At 48.7% G+C, this 25,776-nt stretch overlaps 1 protein-coding gene across 1 annotated transcript in view; it reads left to right on the forward strand.

Moving 5' to 3' along the window:
• Nucleotides 1–25,776, forward strand: part of LOC102111241 (uncharacterized) — a 194,726-nt gene that overhangs the window by 32,673 nt on the left and 136,277 nt on the right. Inside the window, exon 5 of the mRNA XM_088063870.1 lies at nucleotides 21,245–21,727. Coding sequence (XP_087919996.1) covers nucleotides 21,245–21,727 — 483 coding nt within the window. The remainder of the gene's footprint in view (nucleotides 1–21,244; nucleotides 21,728–25,776) is intronic.

Raw genomic sequence — 25,776 nt, forward strand, 5'->3', positions numbered from 1 at the left:
GCTGCCTGTCCCTCGAGAAGCTTGGGTGGAGTGCCAGGAACCCAAGCTGTGATCGCAAAAGCAACTCTGTGCCGGGCCTGGCCCTCTGGCAGCCCAAGCCACGGTGGAAGATGTCTCTTCTCCTGGGCAGCCGCTTCCCCACAGGAAAAGCCGCTCGCTCTTGAGGCGGGCGCTGCGGGCACTGTGGGGGCTGTGGGGGCTGCGGGGGCTGCGGGCACTGCGGGTGCTGCGGGGGCTGTTACGCTGCCCCTGCCTGGCAGCACAGCCACAGGATCAGCGCCCGCTGCCAGCAGCGCTGGGCTGCAGATGGCGGCTGCCCCGCGGCCTGCCCGGCGCCCCGAGGGAGCCACACGGGCTGCCCCGGCCTGCGCTGGCCCTGCGGGCCGAGTCAGCCCCGGCCACTCTGCGGCACCTCTGGGGCGGCTCCCCGAGGGCACACGGCAGCCCAAAGCGGCACCCGAAGGGGGACCCTCGCTGCCGGGGCTCAGCGCCGCATCTCGGCCCATCGTCCGGCCGGGCAGGCACCTGGAAAGTCATCGGCTCCCGGCGGCAGCCTGGCACCGCCAGTGGCACCCCTGCACCAGGTCCCCGAGGGCCACAGCCACATGGCTCTTGGCCCTTTGCAGGGACACTGGCTCCAGCTCCTCCCTGCTGGACTCCAAGGCCATTTCCTCTCCTTCGGAAAGGACTTTGCTGATCCTGTGGCACTTTGGCCATGAGGAATGGACACAGACAGGAGGTGTTGCTCCCAGGACATGACGGCGGCCTGCTGGACTGCAACACACACAATTCTAACAAAAGAAAAGAAAGTTGTGTTTAGGAAGTAGTAGTAGGTAAGAAAAAAAACCCAAACCCCCCACCCACTAAAACCTGCATAAGACCGTCCAGAAACCAAAAAATGATAAAGAATAAGAATAGGAATATTAGGAAGAAGAGGTAGAAGCTGAAGTAGATGAAGACGTAGTAGTATTTAAAACATGGAAAATTAAGAATAAGAATAAAATGTTGGAGTCTGGAATACAGAGTGTGTGCCCTTGTTTCTGATACTTAGTTATAAGATCCAGTTATAAGTTCCCCCAGGCAGGGCAGGTCCCTGGGTGCTGCCCCTGGCCCAGATAGTTTTCAGATGGAAAAACTATCAGAAATAAGGTTTTAGAAGACAAAATATCTTCCCTGCTGACAGCACCGTAAGGAATAGCTGCAGGGCAGAGTTTTAAAAACAGAGGTTGTCTTGACCTCTCTACAGCCTTGCATGGTGCTCAGCATGATAGATCAGGGGAAAAAATATTATAGTGGTGTGGCAGCAGCCTCAGGGAGACAAAGAGTTACACTGTCCCACCCCAAACCCCTTGAGAAGGGTGGCCCAGGTGTTCTGATTGGGTTTGAGTCCCTGAGGGGTTCTCTCTTGGTGTGCTTCTACTGGTCCCTGACCCTGAACTCCACCCTCAAAGGTGGAAACCCTTGAGAGTTCTATCCCTCAAAAACCCCTGCTGTGCCTCTGTTCGGGGCTCTCTGTTCTGAACCTGACTTTGTTCCCATGCTGAATAAATGGTTCTGTGAACGGGGAGCCTGTCTCAGTTGGTGTTTGATGCTGGTCCCCAGAATCCTGCTGCTTCTCTGGACGAGATCCTGAGGTTGCTGACTGCAACATATGGTGAGAGATTGCGTGGCATCCAGTGAAGCAAGAGAACAGCAGGACCCAGCTCCATGGACACCTCGTAAGTCACCGGCTGATGGCTTGAGAGCCGGCGAGACTCCCGCCTAAGAAAAGACTTGAGAGTACCTGGCAGGAAGGCTGGGTTGGGAGTGCCTCAGAGGCATGGGGAAGAAAACGGAGGTGTGGGAGCCGAGACCAGACGCTGGGACAAACACCTTACATCACCCAACAAGACGTATTATGGATGATATTAACATTATGAACGATTATATTAACATTATGGATGATTATATTAACATTATGGACGATTATATTAACATTATGGATGATTATGGATGGTATGGCTCTTCCGGTGGACTGTTTTTGTCTTCTGTGAAGTTCCTTTTTTTTTTTTTTTTGGTGTATACCTCCCTGTACCTTCCCCTTTCCTCTGTTCCTAAGGGCAGGACAAAGGGTGAAAAAAGCCAAGATGGCTCGGGGCTGCTGCTGTCTCTCCGTCACCCCGGTGTCTTTCTGCCATCCTGTTAGTGTTCAGGAACACACATAATCACGAATGATTATATGAAGGTGCTTTATTGAAGAGCTCTGGGTGTCAGGGGTACACATACCCAAATCTGACCCGATTTGGTTTTGAGTTGAACATATTTTATACTCTATCGTTATGCAACTTACATATTAATTATTAAACTTACAATGTTCTATTGTATGCATTGTTTTTACCCAAGCATGGATTTCTCGTGGTCCCCCCTTAGCCCCCCAACATTGTTCCTTGTGTTCTTTAAACAATATTTATATCTAATCACATCTAACAATTGTATCATTTATCATCTACTGATTATACAGGTGCAGTTTGACCTGATCTTTAGCTAGTACAAGGCCTAACATTTCCCAGGGCCTACTTTTCCCAGGACTTACCAAACCTAACTTTCTTTCTAAGTCCCCGAATTTTCTAAGATTTTAGAACCTTTTACTATCATTCCCCCTTTTGAAAGCATTTTCACTTCACTATAAGAGCAAATGTTTTCACTTGATACAGTCCTCTGTTTCTGAGTTTATACTTGGTGTTCTTCAAATCCTTGATTGATGTAAACGTTATCCTGGATGCTGTCAGGAACTGGAGAACCAGAAAATGGTGGGTGTGGATCTCACATCAGTGCCTTTATTATTTTCTGGTTCCAGGACGTTTTCTTCTGTATTTCTCCTTTTAAGATGCTGTAAACTAACCAAATTTCTAAGAATACAATTAGTAAGATTATCACACTCTCAATGATAGATTTAATCCATAAACTCACATTCCACCCTAACCCTTTGAAGATTTTACCTAACCAATTTATAGTTAAATCCTTTTGCTCTTCCTATGCTCCATGCTCTATTTGTTGCAACTAATTGATGTCATATTCTACATCTGCAGTCACATTTGGGATGTGGATGCAGCAACGATCAATCTATCCCCTTAAAAAAACTCACACACACCATGCTCTTTCAGGAGTAATAAATTGTAATTGTACATTTAGTTCTTTAAATCTTTCCCGGGTGACTCTTGCTAGTCTATCTACCTGACCTGTTTCTCTATTCTGATAGTTTGCTATCTGCTCTAGGGCCCACCCAAATTTCATTCTACTAGAAGGTTCTTGCCAAGTGTCATCTTGATTCTATTCCTGTCCTAATCCTTCCTAGCTGTGCCTGTGTCTAGCCACTGAGTTGATTTTGCCATTGTTAGTATCCGTACCAAGATTAATTTTTGCTTTAGCAATTTTACTAATGCCTCTGCACCCCAATGACATTTGTTCTGTTTAATTTGCAGAACTTCTCTCATTATCAATGGGGTTAACACTATTTGTCTTTATGCAGTTACATACCACTCTTCTGAATCCTTTTGTGCATTTAGCAAATGTCCCAATTTCTCATCTTCTATTGAATATTTTGGTTTTGGAGGCAAATTAAATTGAGATACATTAACTTTTAAAGGTATCAATGCCATTGTTGTTTGCACTTCTCGAGCTATCTGTCGGGCTGTCCAGTCTGCTTTTCAATTTCTCTTTACTCAATTCTAATGTTCTGGTTAAGGCAACCAGTTCTGCCCTCTGGGCAGATGTATTTGGTGATAATGCTTTTGCCTCCACTACTGTACTGACTGTTGTTACCGCATATCCAGCGTATCTGGTGCCGTTCTCCGTGAAGCTGCTTCTACCTGTGAACAGCTCCCATTCTGGTTGCTCTAGCGGGATGTCTTTCAGGTCTTCTCTTGCCGAATAGCTGTACTCTATTATCTCTACACAGTCGTGCTCTAATGGGCCTTTTTCAGTTGTGGTACCTAGGAACAAAGCTGGATTCAAGAGGTTAGTTGTCTTTAGTGTGACATCATCCTGCATAGTCAGGATTACCTGGAATTTCATCCTCCTGCTTGGAGATAGCCAATGGCCCCCCTTTTGTTCTAAAACAGTGATTACCATATGTGGCACATAGACATCTATGTGTCTACTCATCGTGAGTTTTCTGGCTTCTTGTATCAGCATCACAGTGGCTGCAACTGCCTGCAGGCATGAAGGCCATCCAGCACTCACGTTGTCAAGTTTTTTTGAGAAGTAGCCTACCGGCCTTTTCCAGCTTCCCAAATGTTGGGTCAGCACTCCCAGTGCTAGGTGTGATCTTTCATGCACAAACAGGTGAAAATCCTTGGATAAATCAGGTAATCCTAATGCCGGAGCCGTTGTCAATGCCTCTTTAAGTTTGGGGAAGGCCTCCTTCTGTGGTTTGCCCCAGGTAAACGGCTGCGTCTTCTGGGCTTCATGCAGGGGCTTTGCAGTTAGTCCACAGTCCATGATCCACAGGTGGTACCAATCTGTCATCCCAAGGAAAACTTGTAGCTCATGTAGGTTCTGGGGTTCTGGAATGGCACAAATAGCTTGAATATGATTAGCACTCAGCTTACATTGCCCTTCTGAGATTTCACATCCCAGGTAAATCACAGTCTGTTGGGCAATTTGTGCCTTCTCTTTAGACACTTTATATCCTCCCATTCCCAGTTGATTTAAAATTTCAATTGTTACCTTTATGCAGGTTGTTTTCTCTTCTGTAGCTGTCAGTATATCATCAACATACTGTAACAGCAGGTATTGTTCTCTTGGTACTTGCCCATTCTCAGTCCAAATCTCCAGCTCCTTCGCCAGCTGGCTTCCAAATAGGGTTGGACTGTTCTTGTATCCTTGTGGGAGTCGTGTTCAGGTGAGCTGAGTTTTCCTTCCGTTTTCTGGATTTTCCTACTAAAAGGCAGTTTCCTACTTTCTTTGTCAAGGGGTATGCAGAAAAAGGCATCTTTTGAATCAATTACAGTAAACCATCTATATTTCTCTTTCACGGATGTCAGCAACGTGAAAGGATTAGCTTCCACTGGGTAAATATCTTTAGTTATTCCATTTATTGCTCTCAAATCCTGTTCTAGTCTGTATTGGTCAACACAGAAATTTGGGCTCTAGTGCTAACTACAGAAGTAATAAGTGCACGTTTAGGACCCACTATTGCTGTAATCAGTATGTCTCCAGTTTTGTTATTTCTAGTGAGCATTTTAAATACAACTAACTTCCACCTCTCTGCTCACCCATGAGAGGCAGAGTTACCAGTTTCCCTGATTCTGAGGCTGTTTGGGCTCCAGTTCCAGAAGCTGAGAAGAAGACTGCTTTGGCTCACAGCCCAGAGCCTGTGGAGCTGTGCTGGGTTATACAGTGGGGCATTCAATACAATGAACTTGGGACAGTGCCAATTAGAAACTACTTTACTCAACTTTTAAGTGATAAGCCATCCATTATATTTCTGGGGACCCCTTTCTTTATCTCTAGTGACCACCAATACTGGCGGTTAGAGATTTGTTTTCTCTTTTCTGGGTTTTCGTTAAGAGAACCAATGTATCTAACACCCTTTGCCTTCTCTGATTTTTTCTTCTGGGATTTTTACAGATCCGTAATTTTTACTGTAATTAATTAGCTCTTTTGCAACTATTCTCCAAGTCCGAATTTTATGGTTTCTCGTAGGATAAAGCAATTGTGAACTTTTCAGCTGAGAGGGGGCAGTGAAGGAAGTAAACCCAGGATCAGCGGAACCAGGTCAATCGGTCAGGCTCCCAAGAAATCTGTCTAGTCTCTCCACAGGGGTTATAGCTGCTAGGGGTTTTTTGAAGAAAAATTGTTGTAGGCTTAAGTGATTCTGTAAGGCCTTGAATTAAAGAGGTCATAATTTCAGTTTTCACAGGTAACAACATTGGTGATTCATAACCAGCAATTAATTTTCTTTTGTGTATCATTTGCAAGCAGGCAGCACTGTGAATGTTTTCCAGTAGTTGGTTGGGGGTACAAACTATAGCTATAGGGTCCCCCATTTCCAAGGGGTTAAGCCCCTCTGCCCAATAAGCTGTGTGCTGAGTTAGGGACCATGGGTTACGTCTGTTTCCTGCTGTTAAGAAGACTTCATGTCCCCAGTACCCACTGGATTCCCGTTCCCTCAATCGAATTTGATCACCTCCAGTGTGAGGCACTCGGAATACGTATTCTGTCTCTGACTCATGAGGGAGACGCCCGTACTCCCTTTTTTCTTATTTTTTTTTCTCTTTTTTATTTCTAGTGGTTATATACGGATCAAGATCCTTATCATTGATAAAATTATATTCTGTTTTAATTAGAGGTTTCAAACTTGGACACCAGTGTTCCCCACAATTTTATCCAAGTTAGCTCCTTTAGAGGATAAATTTGATTAATGAGAGGGGTTTCCCTCTCTCTTGCTCTTTTAGCAAGTCAGCATTTTTTTAATTTTTATGGAGGGCTACTCACAACAGATTGATCTTACTCCTTTCTTCATCCAATTATTTTTGCAAAATTTTAACTAGGTTTTGGAGGGAGTCTGTTGTAGTTCTTTCCTCACTTCTTCACTTGAAGCGAGTTTCTATAGCTGCTGTAAGACAAGCTCCCAAAACTGAGTATAGTTTATAGCTTTATAGTATAGAGTATAGTTTTATTTTTGCCCAGTTTAAATTCTGTTTCATGTTGTAAAGAACATACTCTATCAATCACATTTTCCAAATTAAACCAATTATTAAGCACCAATGTCTCCCCTCCTGGAGAAGGTCTGGTATTGTGTTTTGCTAACAGAGCATAACATGCATAAAATGCAGCTTTAACTTCTGCACTGCTGTTTTCAGCCATTTTTACAAAGAGAAAACCACTACAGGGAGGTATAAACTTAAATTATACACACACACACACAACTTTTTGCTTCCCTGTATGGGTAAAAAGACCAAATCTGCTTGGGAGGCACTCCTTCAGTTTAAAATTCTGGTTGTCTCTTTGCTACACCAAGCACTCAAAATCCATACACACAACAACAACAAAAACAGTCCTGCCCTTTTGCACTAAGAGATCTTTTGTGAAATTCTGCAGACAGAGCCCTCAAGTGAGTGTGGGGTGCTTTTCACCTCGGCGTGTGCAGTTTGCAGGAAATCCGAGTCACCCCCCCTTGCTTTCTAGACACCGCTCACTCTTTTGGGAGTGTCGGGCTGGGTGCGGCGGGAGCGAGACGTCCTTCCCCCAATACAGACTGCACAACAAACCTGCAGCTCCTTCTGTCTGTCAGAAATCCTGTCTGTGACTCCAGTTTAAATGTCACAATTCGCTAATGTGAGTGTGAGTCATGAGAAGTTCAATTGATCTCAGAGTGCAAAAAGGACACAAGGGATTTCAGTTTAAATCACAATAATAATGTACCTTTATTTTAGTGCCAACAAGGGTTATGCAATAGAGGAGAGGGAGAGAGAGGGAGAGATAAAGAAAACAAAGCAAAGAAAGAGAGAAGAGGGGATTATAGCTACCAACAGACGAGATGGGGTCGCTGGGGTCTTTTTCTGTGGGGAGATCTCACTGAAATTAACTTAGTCTTATGTAATTCCTCCCCAAAGTTACCTTGTTTCCAATGTGTTAATAAACACCCCAAAGGAGAAGTACCTGGTATGGGAGCATTGCTGCCCAAAATCCCTTTAAGCTTCTCCATAGTATAACTACAATACACCACAAATGCTGAACCTGCAACGCTTTTGCAGTCGTCTGACGGACGGCGCCTAGGCAATACCAACGGGAATTCCCTTAGCCCAACCATGCGCAGCTTTCACTGTGTCTTACTGGCAGGCACCCAAACCAAAGTAAAGCACCTTACCTTCCTCTCCTAAGGATGTTGTGAGCAGCAGAGATGGTCGCGGCTGATGGGGTCCCTGAGAATCCCTCGGTGCTGGCTGGAGAGTGATCGGGTCACGAGCTCGCTCAGCAGCACTCACAAGGTCTCATCTGGGGTCGCCAAAATGTTAGAGTTCAGGAACACACGTAATCACGGAATGATTATATGAAGGTGCTTCATTAAGAGCTCTGGGTGTCAGGGGTACACAAACCCAAATCTGACCCAATTCGGTTTTGAGTTGAACATGTTTTTATACTCTATCGATATATAACTTATATATTAACTATTAAACTTACATTATTCTATTGTAAACATTGTTTTTACCCAAGCATGCATTTCTCGTGATCCCCCCCAGCCCCCTAACATTGTTCCTCATGTTCTTTAAACAATAATTATATCTAATCACATCTAACAATTGTATCATTTATCATTTACTGACTACACAGGTGCAGTTTCACCTGATCTTTAGCAAGCACAAGGCCTAACATTTCTCAGGGCCTACTTTTCCCAGGGCGTTCCAAACCTAACTTTCTTTCTAAGTCCCTGAATTTTCTAAGATTTTAAGGCCTTTTACTATCACTCCCAGCTCAGGGCACTGCCCAGGGGAAGCTCTGGCTCTGCAGGCTCTGATGGCAATGTCAGAGCAACCCCGAGGAGGCTGGAAAAGTGACACTGATGCTGCCTGTGAGGGACCCTGTGCTGATTTCTGTCACTGCCTGGTTAAGTGTTGGAGTCTGGCATACAGAATGTGTGCCCTTCTTTCTGATACTTAACTCTAAGATCCAGAAAAACACTGAATTTCATAGCCATGTTTTCATGGTGAAAACAACTGTTAAAGTGAGATAGAAAAAGATAAATGTGTAAGTGTGTAGATTAGAGAGTTTTCTTAAGTCACTGGGTGAAAAAGTTAGTTTAGAGAACAGAAGACAAGATGGAGGATTTAGGGTGTTTTCTCTTGTCCTTTTTCTTTCTTCTTCATGTTCTTCCTCTAGAGGTTTTTGGGTAATAGCAGGTGATTGGATAGAAAATGCCACAGTGCAGCATACAGATGATGGGTCATTAGGTCATTAAGAAAAATAATACACGTGTTTATTGTTAATTGGGTAAAAGTAAGTATAAAGATAAAAGTATTTTGAGGCTATTTTGTGCTTTCAAACACAAAGTGAGCCACAAGGCCATTCTGTACCATCAGAAGAAAGAAATGTACCAGATTGCAGTGATTCAAACTTGTGCAGCCAGTCTGCAGAGACCTGCCAAGTTTCGTAATGACCTTCCAATAGACATGAGAAACAAGATTCTAATGAGCTCGGGAGTTTTCATCAAACCAGAGAACAGAGATAAGCGGGACTCCCTGTGAGGGAGGATCCAAAAGGAGCTCAGCTCAGACAACACTGAGAAATCCAGGAGGAGAAAGAAAAATACAAAAGAAGTATAGAAGAAGACAGAGAAGAAAAAGAATAAGAAAAGTTACAGTTAAGATCTGAGAATTTCATTTTTTTTATTTATTTCAACCTGTCATCAGAGGTTGAATAGAGAAATGAATGAGAGATGAATATCTAAGTACAATTATCCATCCAGGCAACCCAGAGCATTAGATTAAAAAACCAGGATCTTCCCTTTTATGCAGCCCCTGACTTGCCTTGCTCTCTGTTTTACTGGGTTGCAGTCCATGGACAGAATTGCTGAAAGCACATTAGCTATCTCCTGTGAACCTCTGGTCACTAAATGTAACAGTTTGGATGTCTCAGGCAAAATTCATAATACCTTTAATATTTATCCCCCTGTCCTCCCTGCCATTCACCAATATTCAGAAACTGAATACCAAGTCTTAGGAAATGTCCTCATTTTTATCAAAATCCTTGGAAATATTCTATGACTGATCAGAAACCCTCAGCATGTCAGAGCTTCATGAGCATTCACCTCCCCTCCACCAGAAATACTCAGAGTTGTACTCACAGAATCTGTAGGCACTGGGATGTTCCAGCTTGAGGAGATGCCTCCAGGAGCTGCAGCTGCATTGTCCTGCAGCCAGAGGCTTCCTGTGTCAAGGGCTGGCAGTGATTCTGCCCCAGGCACTTCTCAGCACCTTCCCAGCCCTGACTGATTGAAGCTCTCTGTGCCTCTGGGCTGTGCCCAGGGTGGCTGCAGGCAGTGCCCCAGCCCTGCTGGGCTGGCAGAAGAGCTGCTCAGCAAGAGAAATGTGCTTTTGAAGCTCTTCTTGGTTTCCAGGAGCTGCCTCTGTGCCAGGAGCCCAGCCCAGCTCAGCAGCACAGACACAGCAGCAGGACTTTAATGAGCCTCTTGGGGCTTTGTGCTGAGGCCCTGAACATCAGTCCCTGAGAGGGAGGGGAAGAAAGCTCTCAAGAACTCCAAGTCAGAATGGAACTCCAAAGTTTCTTTCACTTTTAATGGGTCCCACTGAGGGACGTGACTGAGAAAGTGTCCCCAGGCCCCAGGCAGAGCAGAGAACTGGAGGCACTGATGACAGCTGGGGACAAAGAGAAGCCAAGGCTTGGTGCCCTGGGCCACAGCAGCCAATGCTGTGCCAGCAAGGGCTGTGAGGAGATACCTTGTCCTGAGGCCCTGGGGCCTCCTGGCACAGCCCCAGCAAGGCTGGCCACTGTCACCCCCTTGGCCTGCCCTCAGCATCCCCCCTAGCCCACATGCCAGTGGCCTCAGGGATCTGCTGGAAGGAGTCCCTGGGGAGCCTTGCTCAGGAATGGCCCTGGGGGGCTCCTTCATGCTCCCAGGGACTGCAGCTTTTCCAAAGCACTTTGGCTTTTGCTTTGGAGTCTCTGACAGGTTTGTGCAATCCTGGCCTCCAATTACTTGCTGTAATTAGTCCCTTGAGAGGCTTTGTCAGTAACAACACTCAGTGGGGCTCATTAATGCTTCAAGGTACTTCAGGTTCTTAAGGCACTTTCCTTTTTCCTTTCCACACTGAGTCTCTGAGAAGTTTGTGCAATCATGGCCCCAATTATCTGCTTTAACGAGTCCCTTGGGAGCTTTGCATTGACACTCAGTGGGGCTCATTAATACTTTGAGATACTCGGGGCTTTTTCAGCTACTTTGGATTTTCCTTCCCACACTGAGTCTCTGGGAGGTTTTTGTGCAATCCTGGCCTCCAGTTCTCTCCTCCAAGGAGTCCATGAGGAGCCTGTGTTGGGGATGGACCTCAGTGGCACCCATTAATACCTGGAGATGCTTTGGGTGTTTCCTCTGACTTGGACTCCTGGAAAGGTTTGTGCAATCTCCTCTCAAGGCCCTGAGGTTCCAGGGCTCAGCTCCAAATGCGCCACAGGGCTCATTAGGATCAAACTAATCCTAACAATCCATGGCTGTGCCTCGATTTCCCTCTGGTCTGGTGCAGTTCTTAGGAAAGAACTGCATTCCTACAATAGTTATGGAGAAATAGTTCAAAGAGCTTCTAAGAAATATGTGTTCCTATTTTAAAGGTGTCATTTACTCCTGTTTTCTTTAGAGCAGAGGGGATTGCAGCATTCAGTGATGGATATTGATCCAGTGTCTCTCCTAAGGAGGTCTGGCCAGGTCAGAGAAGCTGTGCCTTGAGGTCTGACCCAGTGGGGACAACCTTGCTCCACATTCCCCAGCTCCATCCTGTCTCTCCTCACTCTCCTGGGACCTGCTTTGCTCACAGAACTGGCTGCACTCAGGCAAAGAGGGGTTTTCCTTCTTTGATTTTAGCAATCTAAAACTGCTGAGTTTCCCCATGGAAAACAGACACCCTCCTCAAGTGTGTGCCAAGCCCAAGGTGCCACCAAGGAGGTTCCCCTTCCCCAAGGCAGAACCACACAAGGAATGTTTCAGACACACAGGGAGTTCTACAAGAAACACAACCCCAGAGTTGGCTGAAGGCAGAATTAGAGCAGCTGCTGAAGGACAGACAAGCTTTGAACTCCTTGCAGCTGAAAGCACCAAGTGTGTTGTTAGGAGGTGTGTGAGTGAGGCAAGAGTGAGGGAAGGGAAATGCAGAGAGCCCTGGAAGTGTTTCTGTGCAGACAGGCTGCTCCAAGGGCAGTGTTGGACTTCTCTGGACTTCTCACCTCCCCAGTGACCTCACAGAGCCCCCTGAGGTGTCACACAGTCACCTGGGATATCACAGCCCACTCAGTGGTGTCGCACAACCTGCCCCAGGATGTCACACCACCTTTCTGTGATGTCACATCTCTTCCTATATGCCACAAAACCACCTTGTGATGTCACACGGCGTTCTGTGATGTCACACTGCAACATTTGATGTCATAGTTTACTCTGTGATGTCACAGTTGGCACTGTGATGTCATACAACCTGTCCTGAGATGTCACATGGCTCTTCTATGATGTCACTGCCCACTCTAGGATTTCATATCACAACCATGTGGTGTCACAGTCTGCTCAGTAATGTCACAACGCTCTCTGTGATGTTGTACATCTAACCTCTGGTGTCACAGTCCTCTCTGTGAAGTCATAACCCCATCAGTGATATCACCCAAACCACACTGTGATGTCATACAGCCACACTGTGACATCACACCCTGCTTTCTGATGTCACACAGTCCCCTCTGTGATGCCATAGCTGCTCAGTGACGTCACACAACAAACTCTGTGATGTCACAGCCCCATCTGTGACCTCACACAACCCACTCGGAGCTGTCACACAGCCCCTTTCTGACATCACAGCTGCTCTGGGGCTCCAGGACACAGCCACAGAGGTGCTGCTGTGACACAGCCCCCTCTGGCACATCCCACAGCCCCTGCCAGTGCTGAGCCCCTGGCAGCTCTGTCTGGGCCTGCTCGTGTCCCTGAGCTGCCCTGGCAGGGCCCCAGCCCTGCTGGGCTGTGCTCAGGAGCTGCTCCTGGCCAGAGCTGTCTCTCTGCAGCGCTGCCCTTGCCAGGAGCTGCCTCTGGGCCAGGAGCCCGGCCCAGCTCAGCAGCACAGACACAGCACCAGCACTTTCATCACCCTCTCGGGCCTTTGGGGCTCTTGGCATCACACTCAGTCCCTCAGAGTGTGCTCCAGAAACTCCTCAAGAGCTCCAAGTCAGATGGAAACACTGAAGTTTCTTGTAGTTGAAATGAGAGACAGGAGTGAGAAAGCGTCCCCAGGTTCCAGGAAGAGCAGAAGACTGGAGGCCCTGATGCCAGCTGGGGACAAGCAAGGGAAAGGTGTCTGTGGTGCTGAGCAAAGCTGGATGTGTTTCAGGAATGCCAAGGGCCAAGGGCTGAGCCCCAGCCCCTGGCAAGGCAGATGCTGTCCCTCCCTCATTGCTCAGGGCTCTTCCCGGGGCACTGGCATGTGGGGATGTGCAATGCCAAGGGCAGCACCATGGGGCGGCCCCTGCCAGGCTGCTGTGCAGGGACAAGGAGGCAATGAGGCCCCAGGGCTGCCAGGGTCACTTGTCCCCTGCTGGCCTCAGGCCCAGGGCCAGCAGCCATGGCCAAAGGGCTGCACAAGTTGCCTCTGGCGGGGCTTTAAAGCTGCTAAGCCCAGAGCCTTCAGCCTCTACCTGCTGCTTATGTGATGAGGCCTTCAAACCCCATCCTGGGAGATTTTTGGGTCCTCTCCATGGTCTGTAAAGATGGAAACACTGGTCAAAGTTATTTTCTCCCAAATCTTGCATTGACAAGGATCAATATCTTTAAAGTGAGCAAGAGTTAATTTGTATTTGTTAGAAGGAGGAAATATTTTAATCAGGTATTTTATGAGAGTGGTACAAAACTGCAACTGCTTTTCCAGACAAGTTGATGCCCCATCCCAGGAATGATCCAAGAGCAGGAGCTCTGTGCAACCTGACACAGTGAAAGCCCCTCCCCAAGGATGGAATTGCTGTTGTGTGGGTTCTCTCATGTGCTGGGTGCCCTCACAACCCTCCTGGCCAGAATGTCTGCTGAGGGCCAGCCAGGCTGCTGCAGTGGCACTGACCTCAGAGCCATCACCACTGCAGCCATGTCCCCTGGGCCTGGCTCTCCCCTTTCCTCTGCCCCTGCCTTGTCTCTGCTGGGATGGAGATTTGTTTCATTATTATCTTGTCCCCAAGGTGCTGGGGCCAATTGCTTCCCAGTCAGGCTCCTGGAGCAGCAGTGGCTTTTCAGAGCCCAGCCAGAAATGAGCCCTGAAGCAGCAGCTCTGCAGCGCTGGCCACCAGGCTGGGGTGCCAAGGGAGCCTTCTGGCCATGCCCTGGGAGCAGCTGCTGCTGCCAAGGTGCCTTTGGTGCCTCAGGCTGTCCCTGGCACAGCTCCCAGCACGGCACTCTGCACTTGTGCCTGAGCCCTTCCCTGGGTTGGGGCTGGCCTGGGGCTTTTCCTGCAGCGGGATCTGCCTTGGCCATGGCACAGGAAAGGCAGTTCCTGCTGGAGCAGGAGGCTGTGCCTAGAATGGGCTCAAACAACTCCAGCAAGGCCCTGTTTACTTCAAAATTGCTTCCTAGTGCACTGTAGTCTAATAATTGTTATAGCTCCTATACTGTGGAGTAAATAACACTTTTTCTTTATTTACTCTGTGGTGTAAATGAATCTATCTAATCATGTCCAGAATCAGTCACAGTTGTATTTATATAAATATATCTGATATTCCATTGTTAATCCTGTGGGACAAACTGGATTACAGTTCAGTTCCACCTGTCCAATATTTACACATAAACCTCTGACAAACTCGATCTGGGATTGAATCCAGATGCTCATGGAGACCCCATGCCCGGGATGGTTGCCATGGACACCAGCTCTGGCCTGAAGCCAGAGTCCTGGAGCTGGGAGCCTTCCCTGGGGAGCCTGTTCAGTGCCCCAGCAGCCTCGGGGGAAAAACCTTTTCCTCACATCCAGCCTAAACCTGCCCACCTCAGCTCCAGCCGCTCCCTCCACTCCTGTCCCTGGGCACCAGAGGGAAGAGGTTCCCGCAGCCCCCAGCCAGGGACCCGCTGCCAAGGCTGCTGCCATGCAAACCAGGCCAGGCACCAGCTGGGATGCTCGGTTTCCACGGGCTGGGCTTCAGGAATGGCATTCCTCAATTCCCTGCTCCTGCTAAAACGGTGCCACCGCTCGCTTCCCTCCCGCCTCCCATGAAAAGCAGAAAAGGCAAAGATCCGGTGCTGGGATAAGAACAATTTATTGAGAACAGATACAAGATAAGGAACAAACTGGAATAGAAACAATTTGGATAACAGAAGGGATAACATAATCTATTCACAGGGAAAACTATAACGCAAATGACTGACTCTTCCTGGCCCTGTATTTCCTCCTGCCTGGAAAGGACACCCTTCTCCTCTGGTGAGAGAGAGGGAGTCCTTTTCCTGCCCCTGGCAATGACCTGAGATGCGATTGAATATAATGATAGGACCATGGCCAGACTCTCATGTTCTTCAATCCCACATCGTGTCATTACCACGGACAGGAAAAGGTACAGGTGTCTTCCCAGCATGGATCCCAGGGAACATGGATCACCAGGTCTCTGCCCAACGTCAGTCTTCCAAGGGGGGATGAAGCTGGAGCTGTGGAGAAAGCTCTTCCTGCACTTGGACCACTCGCAGGGCTTCCCTTACTGGTGCTTCCGTTGGTGTCTGGTCAAGTTAGAGCTCCGGGTGAAGCTCTTCCCACACTGTGCACACTCGTAGGGCCTCTCCCCAGTGTGGATGCGCTGGTGGATGATGAGTCGGGAGCTGCAGCTGAAGCCCTTCCCACATTCCCCACACTCGTAGGCCCATTCCCCAGTGTGGATCATCTGGTGGCAGACCAGGCTGTTGCTGTGCCTGAAGCTCTTCCCACACTCCAAGCACTTGTAGCGCTTCTCCCTATCCTGAAGCTGCTCATGGACCACCAGCTCAGAGCCCTGGCTGGATCTCCGGCCGCCGTCCTGGCACAGGGTGGGTCTTTCCTCCTCAGAGCACCCTGGGATGGGTTTGGAGCCCCTCCTCCTGCGGGATCTCGGGATTTTCCTCCCCATTGGATTCCTGCACTGTGGAGCTGCTCAAAACGGCCTCTTCCATGAGGTTCTGCCGAGGGGATTTGTCCTCCCTGGTCTCCATCCTCAGCTCCTTGTCTGCGGGAGGAAGGACAAGGAGAGGATGGGATTTGCCTCCATGCCAGAGGGAAGGGGAAGGAGATCCCCCCCCAGTGCGTCCCCGGCAGGATGGCATCGGCAGCGGGGTTGTCCTGCAGCCAGGGGCCATGCTGGGCTGGGAGATGGAGCAGGAGAGAGGGGGAAAGGGGCACTGACTTCCTCCTCACCTGCCTGGGTGTCCTGGGGCATCTTCCTCTTCCTCACAGCCTGCTTCTCCATCTGGCCAACGTTTGGGATTCGTAACTCCTGGTTTGAGAGAAAACAAGGAATGAGCACAATGAGTTTGAAAGTCCCTCTTACCAAGCCCATCTCTAGAAGTCACCTGGGCATCGGAGGTGTCTTGGTTTGAAAGGAGTTTGCTAAGGAAGGCAGAAATCTCCACTGAAATGATTAAAAATGTAAGCATCCCATCCCCTCTGAATTATTATAATCTTGATATCAAAGTGCTCGCAGGTAACGATATGGGAAAAGGAAAATAAGTTCTTAAAGAAGGAAAATGAAAATGCAGCAGTACAATAAAAAAAAAACCAACAACAAAAAAACAACCCACCAACAGAGTCTGAACCTTACACCCTGTTGGTCAGGGTGTTGGTAGCAGTCTGATTAAATGGTGGCTGCACTCCTCCTGGAGTGACAGATGTGGTTTTGTTGAAGCAATGATCCCATAGAAGATTGTAGCTTACCTCGGATGTTCCGGTGCTGTAGAAGTGTCTGGTTTCTCCCCTGGGAATCCAGTGGAGAAAGACTGCCTGTGGTGTTCCGATTCCCAGATTATATCCAGTCAGGAATGCGTGGCTCCTCCCCCTGGGTGGAGCATCTCACAATGGGATGATGTCATTTTATCAGTCCTGCAGTGAGACTCAATGGCCCATTAACAGAAGATATCCCCCTGGAGGAAGGATGGGTGGTGGAAGAGATAAAGAGCACTGCCCCACCTGGTTTTAACAGCTGGCCCATTAACAGGAGACATCCCCCAGTTATGAGGGATGGCTCATGGAGGAGATTATGAAAACTGCCCCAGCAGGTTTTAACAGATGGTGATAGAATACATACTTTTGATTACATCTTGCATTGCAACCGAGGACATGGGGTCCATAAAAACCTCCCAAACACCAAGATTCAGTTCTGAAAATGCCTCCCAGGAGTTCCCCATCTCAGGTCTCTCCCCTTTGGTGTTCAGGGGTTCCTCCCTGTCCCAGCTGCTGGGGGTCCTGCTTGTACTGGGGGTCCCCTGTCTGCTCGGTCCCTGACCTCTTCAGCTTGCTGGGAGTGCCAGGAATCTGAAAACTTCCCCCAGTTCCATCTCCTCACTTAGGGATGCTGGGACCTCCCAGTATCCCCCCAAGGGGCATTTTGCACTCAGGTTTGGAGTTCTTCATTCTCCAAACATTTCCCCAAAAAAACACAACCCCTCAGGATGTCTGGGCTGAGCTCCCCCTCCCCAGTCACCTGTGGGATGGGGGTGATGATCCCACAGGTGGGGGGGCTGTGAATTCAGGGAGTGCTTGACATCGTGCTTCCTTCTCCTTTCTCTGATCCTCCTTTGTCCCTCCTTCAGGATGAAGAAGCTGCTCAAGGAGTCAGAAGCAAAACTCCAAGTCCCTTGGAGCTTCAATCAACCCCACTGAGGGCAGGGACTGCCAAAGGCTCCCCAGGGACTGGTGAGAGCAGATCCTGGAGGCCAGGATTGCCAGGAGCCAAAGGCTCTGAGCAGGGAACTGCAATGCTGAGCCAGCCCTGGCTGGGTTGGAGGAAGCAGAAAGGCCAAGCCCTGAGCCCAGGCCTGGCACAGCAGGGCCTGTCCCTCACGGGTGGCTCGGGGCTCTTTGTGGGGCAGTGGGATGTGAGGGGCAGCAAGGACAAATGCCATAAACCCGTGTGACACTCCAGATCCTTATGGAACAAAGAGGCCAGTGCAACACCATGGGAAGTTGTGGAACCAAGGGGATCATTGTGGCACTCTTGGGCCCATGGAACCAAGGGACCAGTGGGACACTGTGGGGTCTCATGGAAACAAGAGGTCACTGTGAGCCGGCAGGGCTGTAACCCCCTAGAACACTTCAATGCTGGTGGTAACCAAAGGTTCCTGTGCTTGAGTTTGGTGCACAGGAGAAACACCAACCAGATTTTCTCAAGATGGACAGATGTAAAGAATATTCTAGGTAGGAAGGGACCCACAAGGATCATCAAGTCCAGCTCTTAAGTGAATGGCCCCTCAAAGATTGAACCCACAACCTTGGTGATGCTGGCACCATGCTCTGACCAACTGAGCTAAGAGGTCAAAATGACACAAAATTTAACTGTTAAAATATAGACAATCAAGGAACTATGGCAAAGGGTTTAATACAACATCCAACTGAACATAAAACTCTTACCATAGCATTAACTTTGCAAATTTAGCTCATTTAACCTAAAAAGTGTTAACCCTTAAGATTTTGGGTAACATTAAGATATCCAAAAATGTTCCAGGTACATAGGATAGGAAGGAGAAGAAAAGGAGACCAGAAACACATAAGATCTACAGAAAAACACTTCCAGGATGATCCCAGTCACTCCCACTACAATTGCAGTCACTCCCAGTATGAGCTGTTGCACCCAGTCACCCCCAGTATGGTTCCAGAAACTCCCAGATCCTCCCAGCATGATTCCAGTCATGGCCAGAGTGACTCCCTGTCACTCCCAGGATGGGCCCAGTTGCTCCCAGTCACCTCCTGCACGGTTCCAGTCACAGCCAGGACCTTTGCAGTCACTCCCAGTATGATACCAGTTTGTTCCACTATGATCCCAGTATGACCCCAGCATGGGCACAGCTGCTCCCAGAATTATCCAGTGTGCTTCCAGTTGCTCCCATTTACCTGCACTGTGGTTTCAGTCTCCCCCAGTCTATCCCAGTTGCTCCTAGTCACTCCTCAGGTGCTTCCAGCCTGATCCCAGTTGCTCCCAGCCATTCCCAGTCACCCTGAGTGCAGTCCCAGTTGCTGCCAGTATGGTCCCAGTCTTGCCTAGCATGGCCCAGCTGCTCCCACGGTGATCCCAGTAGGATGCCAGTTGCCCTCAGCATGGTTCCAGTTGCTCCCTGTTCCTCCCAGTGTGAACCCAGTAGCAACCAGCTGCTCCTAGTATAGTCGCAGTCCCTCTCCAGATGATCCCAGACCTTGTCAGCATGGTCCCAGTCATGCCCAATTGCCCCCAGTGCAGACCCAGTCACTCCCAGTTGTCTCCAGCACAGTTCCCGTTCTTCCCAGTGTGTTCCCAGTCATCCCCAGTATGGTCACAGACACTCCCAGTATATCCCAGCTGCCCTAAGCATGTCCATGTTAATTCCCAGACACTCCTAGTAATCCCAGTCAAGTGCTTGTTTTCCAGGATGATCTCAGGCCCAGTATATCCCAGTCGAGCTGGGATTTACTCCCTGAATTCACAGCCATCCCCACCCATGGGATCAACACCCCCCTATCCCACAGGTGACAAGGGAGGGGGAGCTCGGCCCAGATATCCTGGGGGATTCCTGGGTTGGGTTTTTGGGGGTGATGCTTGAAGAATGAAGAACTTCAAATCTGAGTGGAAAATGCCCTTTGGGAGACATTTGAGGTTCCCAGTGGCAGCTGCTGGCAGAGGCAGCCTGGAGGAACAGAGCCCTATGTCCCCGAGCACCCCAAATCAGGGAGCCCAGAGAGGGGAGCACCAGGATTTGTGAGACCCTCAACAGCCTGGAGAGGGGCAGGGGGGTCTCCATGGACTACCCGCAGCCCCAAGAAGGGAATAAGGGGAGCAGGGACCCTGGGACCCCAAAAACCCCCAGCATCCCTAAGTGGGGAGATGGAAATTGGGGGAACTTTTCAGATTCCTGGCACTCCCAGCAGCCTGAAGAGGTCAGGGACCGAGTAGACAGGGGACCCACAGTACCAGTGTGACCCCCAGCAGTTGGGACAGGGGGGAAACCCTGAACACCAACGGGGAGAGACCAGATATGGGGAACTCCTGGGAGGCATTTTCAGGGCTGAATCTGGGTTTTAGTGGTTTTTTATGGACTCCATGGCTTAGTTTGCAATGCAAGATGTAACCCGATGTATTCTGTCAACATCTGTTAAAACGTGCTGGGGCAGTTTTCTTTATCTCTTTCATGAGCCATCCCTCATAACTGGGGGATATCTTCTGTTAATGGGCCAGCTGTTAAAACCAGGTGGGGCAGTGCTCTTTATCTCTTCCACCACCCATCCTTCCTCCAGGGGGATATCTTCTGTTAATGGGCCATTGAGTCTCACTGCAGGACTAATAAAATGACATCATCCCATTGTGAGATGCTCCACCCAGGGGGAGGAGCCAAGCATTCCTGACTGGATATAATCTGGGAATCGGAACACCACAGGCAGTCTTTCTCCACTGGATTCCCAGGGGAGAGACCAGAATCATCTACAGCACGGGAACATCCGAGGTAAGCTACAATCTTCTACAGGATCATTGCTTCAACAGAACCACATCTGTCACTCTAGGAGGACTGCAGCCACCAATTAATCAGACTGCTGCCAGCACCCTGACCAACAGGGTGTCAGGTTGTATCTGACTGTCTCAGTGAGTTGGGTTTTTTTTGTTTGTTTTGGTTTTTTTTTACTGCTGCATCTTCATTTTAATTTATTAAGAAAGGAATTATTATTCCTATTCCTATATCTTTATTTGAGAGCACTTTGATTTCAAGATTATAAGAATTCGGAGGGGGTGGTTGCTTACATTTTTATATATTTCAGTGTAGGTTTCTGTCTTCCTAAGCAAACACCTTTCCTTTCAAACCAAGACATCTCAGATGCCCAGGTGACTTCTAAAGAGAGGGATCTGAACAGATGGACCTACAAACTCAATATGCTCATCCCCTGTTTTCTCTCAAACCAGGAGTTCCCAATCCCAGATCTTGGCCAGATGGAGGAGAATGCTACGAGAAAGAGGAAGATGCCCCGGGACACCCAGGCAGGTGAGGAGGAAGTCAGTGCCCCTTTCCCCCTCTCTCCTGCTCCATCTCCCAGCCCAGCCTGGTCCCCGAATGCAGGACAACCCCGCTGCCGATGCCGTCCTGCCGGGGACGCACTGGGGGGGATCTCCTTCCCCTTCCCTCTGGCATGGAGGCAAATCCCATCCTCTCCTTGTCCTTCCTCCCCCAGACAAGGAGCTGAGGATGGAGACCAGGGAGGACAAATCCCCTCGGCAGAACCTCATGGAAGAGGCCGTTTTGAGCAGCTCCACAGTGCAGGAATCCAACAGGGAGGAAAATCCCCAGAGATCCCGCAGGAGGAGGGGCTCCAAACCCATCCCAGGGTGCTCTGAGGAGGAAAGACCCACCCTGTGCCGGGAAGGCGGCCGGAGATCCAGCCGGGGCTCTGAGCTGGTGGTCCATGAGCAGCTTCAGGATGGGGAGAAGCGCTACAAGTGCTTGGAGTGTGGGAAGAGCTTCAGCCAGAGGAAAACCCTGATCTGCCATCAGATGATCCACACTGGGGAGAGGCCCTACGAGTGTCTCCAGTGTGGGAAGAGGTTTCGGAGCAGCTCCAATCTCGTCCAGCACCAGCGGATTCACACGGATGAGAGGCCCTTCCGCTGCCCTGACTGTGGGGAGGGCTTCAATCGAAACTCCCACCTCATCACCCACCGGCGCATCCACACTGGGGAGAGGCCCTACGAGTGTGGGGAATGTGGGAAGAGCTTCAGCCACAGCTCTCACCTCATTACCCACAAACGCATCCACACTGGGGAGAGGCCCTACAAGTGTCCCCAGTGTGGAAAGAGCTTCACCCAGAGCTCTAACTTGACCAAACACCAACGGAAGCACTGGTAAGGAAAGCTCTGCAAATGTCCCAAAGTGCAGGAAGAGCTTTGTGCACTGCTCCAGCTGCATCTCCCCCTTGGAGGACCAACTCTGGGAAGAGACCTGGTGATCCATGTTCCCTGGGATCCATGCTGGGAAGACACCTGTACCTTTTCCTGCCCGTGGCAATGACATGATGGGGGATCAAAAAATGTGACAGTCTGATCATGGCCCATTATATTCAATCCCATCTCAGGTCATTGCCAGGGGCAGGAAAAGGACTCCCTCTCTCTCACCAGAGGAGAAGGGTGTCCTTTCCAGGCAGGAGGAAATGCGTGTCCAGGAAGAGCCAGTCTGTGGCATTTTAGTTTTCCCTGTGAATGGTTTGTCTCATCCCTTCTGTTACCAAAATTATTTCTGTGTCTGGTTGTTCCTTATCCTGTTGCTATTCTCAATAAATTGTTCTTATCCCAGCCTGGGATCTTTGCCTTTTCTGCTTTCCATGGGAGGTAGGGGGGAAGCGAGCGGCAGCGTGGTTTCAGCGGGAGCAGGAAATTGGGGACTCCCATTCCTGAAGCCCAGTCCGTGGAAACCGAGCATCCCAGCTGGTGCCAGGCCTGGTTGCCATGGCAGCAGCCTTGGGAGCGGGTCCCTGGCTGGGGACTGTGGGAACCTCTTCCCTCTGGTGCCCAGGGACAGGAGTGGAGGGAGCGGCTGGAGCTGAGGTGGGCAGGTTTAGGCTGGATGTGAGGAAAAGGTTTTTCCCCCGAGGCTGCTGGGGCACTGAACAGGCTCCCCAGGGAAGGCTCCCAGCTCCAGGGCTGGCTGAGCTCCAGCAGCGTTTGGCCAGCGCTGCCAGGCCCAGGCTGGGATTGTTGGGGTGTCCTGTGCAGGGCCAGCAGTTGGACTGGAGGATCCCCATGGGTCCCTCCCAACTCAGCCAATTCTGTGGCTCTGTGATCCCATGAGCCTGGGGATGGGACTGCAAATGGTTGCCATGGCAATGGACTCTGGCTCCAGGCCTGAGCTGGTGTCCATGGCAACCACCCCTGGCATGGGGCTATAGCCACAGGGGCTGTGATGGTTGCCATGGAAACAGACCATAGGAACAGGTCCTGGTGATGGCACCAACTTCAAACAACCACTACTCTGTGCCGGAGAAGATCCCCCAGAGACAAAGGGAGGAGAAGTTCCTCTGTCTCTGGGGAGCTCTCCTGAAATGGCTGGCGAGGACTGCAAGAGTTTTTTCTTAGCAGCTCACCAACTTCTGCAGAGCCTCCATTCTAAATAAATCCAGATATTCCAAAGAGCGCTCATGCTTCTCCCACTGCTCTGGTTTTGACTGCCATAGGGTTCCTCTCTTCCCAATAGCTGGCACGTGCTGGGTTTGGATTCAAGATGGGAATGCTGTGGTTCAGTCTGGGGTGGTTTGGTTTCTGCTGAGCAGGGCTTGCCCTCTTCAAGGACTTTGCAGTGTCCCTTGGTACAATGTGTGTTTTCCTCTGGGAAGGGAGGAATGAGTGTTGAAGACAGAGACAATAAATGCATTAGAAAACCTGCACTGTGTCTCTGTCCGTGTTTGTCAGGTGACCATCCACATCCTGGAAGGGGACAATGTAATTTCTATATTATTTTTTTTTATTCATGTATTTAACAACTCAATTTTTATTGTGCCTCACATTTTTGGCCACCTTCATCTCCAGCTGAGCTTTCACTGCACCAGATTTCTTGCTGCAGTGGCAAGAAGCATCTCTGTACTCTTCTCCTGACCTTCATTCCTTGTCCTCTACCTGTCCCAGGGAGCAGGGACCTTCCTGGGGCAGATCCAGGAGGATATCCAGGACCATCCCGGCCTGGGACGGGTGCCAAGGAGATCCAGGAGGGTTCAGTGTCCAGCTCTAAGTCCTGGGACATCCTGTGCCGTGTTCCCAACACCCACAATTTTCAGGAAGGAGCCACAGCAGCCTCCCGACCTTCGATGAATTTTTCTTCCAGGAATTCACTGTGGAGCTGGTTTCTGTTTTCCTGCTCTTTCTGAGCTCCTGTCAACATGGCATGGAGCTGGAAGAGATGGAGAGGAGAAATGTCGGGAATGGGAAGATAGAGGGAAATTGCTGGGGAAAAGGGAGACACACACCCCTAACGGTGGCCAAATCTCCACAAAATTCCAAAGAAGCTAAGAAAAATCCCACAAAATTCTTCAAGTCTCCTCAAAATCCCACAAAATACCAGAAAATTCCACAACAGTACAAAAAAATCCCCAAAAATTCCAGAAACATCCCACCAAATCACCACAAATTTCCACAAATCCTAAGAAAATACCTCAAAATCCTTCATGTCTCCTCAAAATCTTACAAAATTCAAGAAGAATCCCACCAAATTGCAGAAAACTTCCACACAATTCCATAAATGTTCTCAAAACCCCAACAAATTCCAGAAACATCCCACAAAATCTCCACAAATTTCCACAAAATCTAAGAAAATACCTCAAAATTCTTCATGTCTCCTCAAAATCCCTCAAAATTCCACAAAACACTCACAAAATCTCAATATCCTACAAAATTCAAGAAAAATCCCACAAAATTGCAGAAAAATCCCACGCAATTCTTTCACTTTTCTCAAAATTCCAGAAAATTCCAGCGAAATCGCACAAAATCTCCATAAAATCCCACAAAATTCAAGAAAAATCCCTCACCAAATTCTTGTCTCCTCAAAACCCCTCAAAATTGCAGAAACATTTCACAAAATCTCCTCAATATCCCACAAAATTGCAGAAAAATTTCCCAAAATTGCCTAAATTTTCTCAAAACCCCAACTAATTCCAAAAATGCCTCTCAAAATCTCCAAAAATTTCCACAAAATCTAAGAAAAATCCCACAAAATTGCAGAAAAATCCCACAAAATTCCCTAAATCTTCTCAAAACCCCACCAAATTCAAGAAACATCCCACATAATCGCCTCAAACTTCCACTAAATTCCACAAAAATCCCACAAAGTTCCAGAAAAATCCCACAGAATTATTTAAATTTTCTCAAAATCCCACAAAATTCCAGAAAAATCCCACAGAATTATTTAAATTTTCTCAAAATCCCACAAAATTCCAGAAAAATCCCACAAAATTGCAGAAAACTTCCACAAAATTATTTCATCTACATCTGTCTCGGCAGTTGTAGATCCCAGCTGCTCTTGCCCCTCTTCTGCTTGCCACTTGAATTTTAGCAGTACAGCTGCAATTGCCTCTTTCAATTAGTGCTACCCACTGTGCTTTTGTCACAGGGAACTCAGGATTTTTGTTTCAGGCATCATGATCAGTGGAGATCAAAATACTCCCAACTCCCTGAGCACTAAGTCAAGGGGAATTAAAGCCACACAGGTCACATTTGCAGTGCTCAAACACAGCCCTGTTGCTGCTGCTGCTGAAATAGAATCAACTGACAGAGGCCATCACAGAAATTGCCTTTGCAGTGGCAAATAAAATGAAAAAATCCACCAGGAACAGGAGAAAAACAGAACTTCCCAACTCACTTCATTGTTTCTTCTGAGCAGCAGAAGAAAAAGGAACAGGGCACCTTTCAGGCAGCTCCACAAGCTCAGGGTTCTCATTTCCTGGGGAATCTGAGATGCAATTGGCCTTGTTGAAAGGACAAAAGCAAAGGGAATGAATTGGGAATTATTAGGAAAAAATGACCCTTCTTACACACAAAGTTCACCAAGTCATTCCCTGCATTTCTCCTTTTCACATTCTTTCTCTCATCCACTGAGAGGTCCAGCTTATCATGTTCTGGTGCTTATCATCAACTGATTGTGCTCTTGATTTCTACCACTGCAAGAGATGTTGAGAATCATCTCAACTGAACACAGAAACAAACTCCTTCTGTCAGCCCATCTTCATGTTCCAGATCACTTTCAAGATGTCCATGGGGCTGTTGGAATGATGAGCTCTCCACTGCTGGCTGCAGGCTCTGCAGATTCTTTCTCCACCTTCAGCCAGGCTTGTAGTCCCCAACAATTCCTGGTAGCCCATCATGTTTTCTTTGGGTAGAAGAGGAACAATGAAA

The sequence above is a fragment of the Pseudopodoces humilis genome, chromosome 18, assembly GCF_049639895.1.
Source record: "Pseudopodoces humilis isolate 2021_Gansu_Grassland_sample_001 chromosome 18, ASM4963989v1, whole genome shotgun sequence".
NCBI classification, from domain to species: domain Eukaryota; kingdom Metazoa; phylum Chordata; class Aves; order Passeriformes; family Paridae; genus Pseudopodoces; species Pseudopodoces humilis.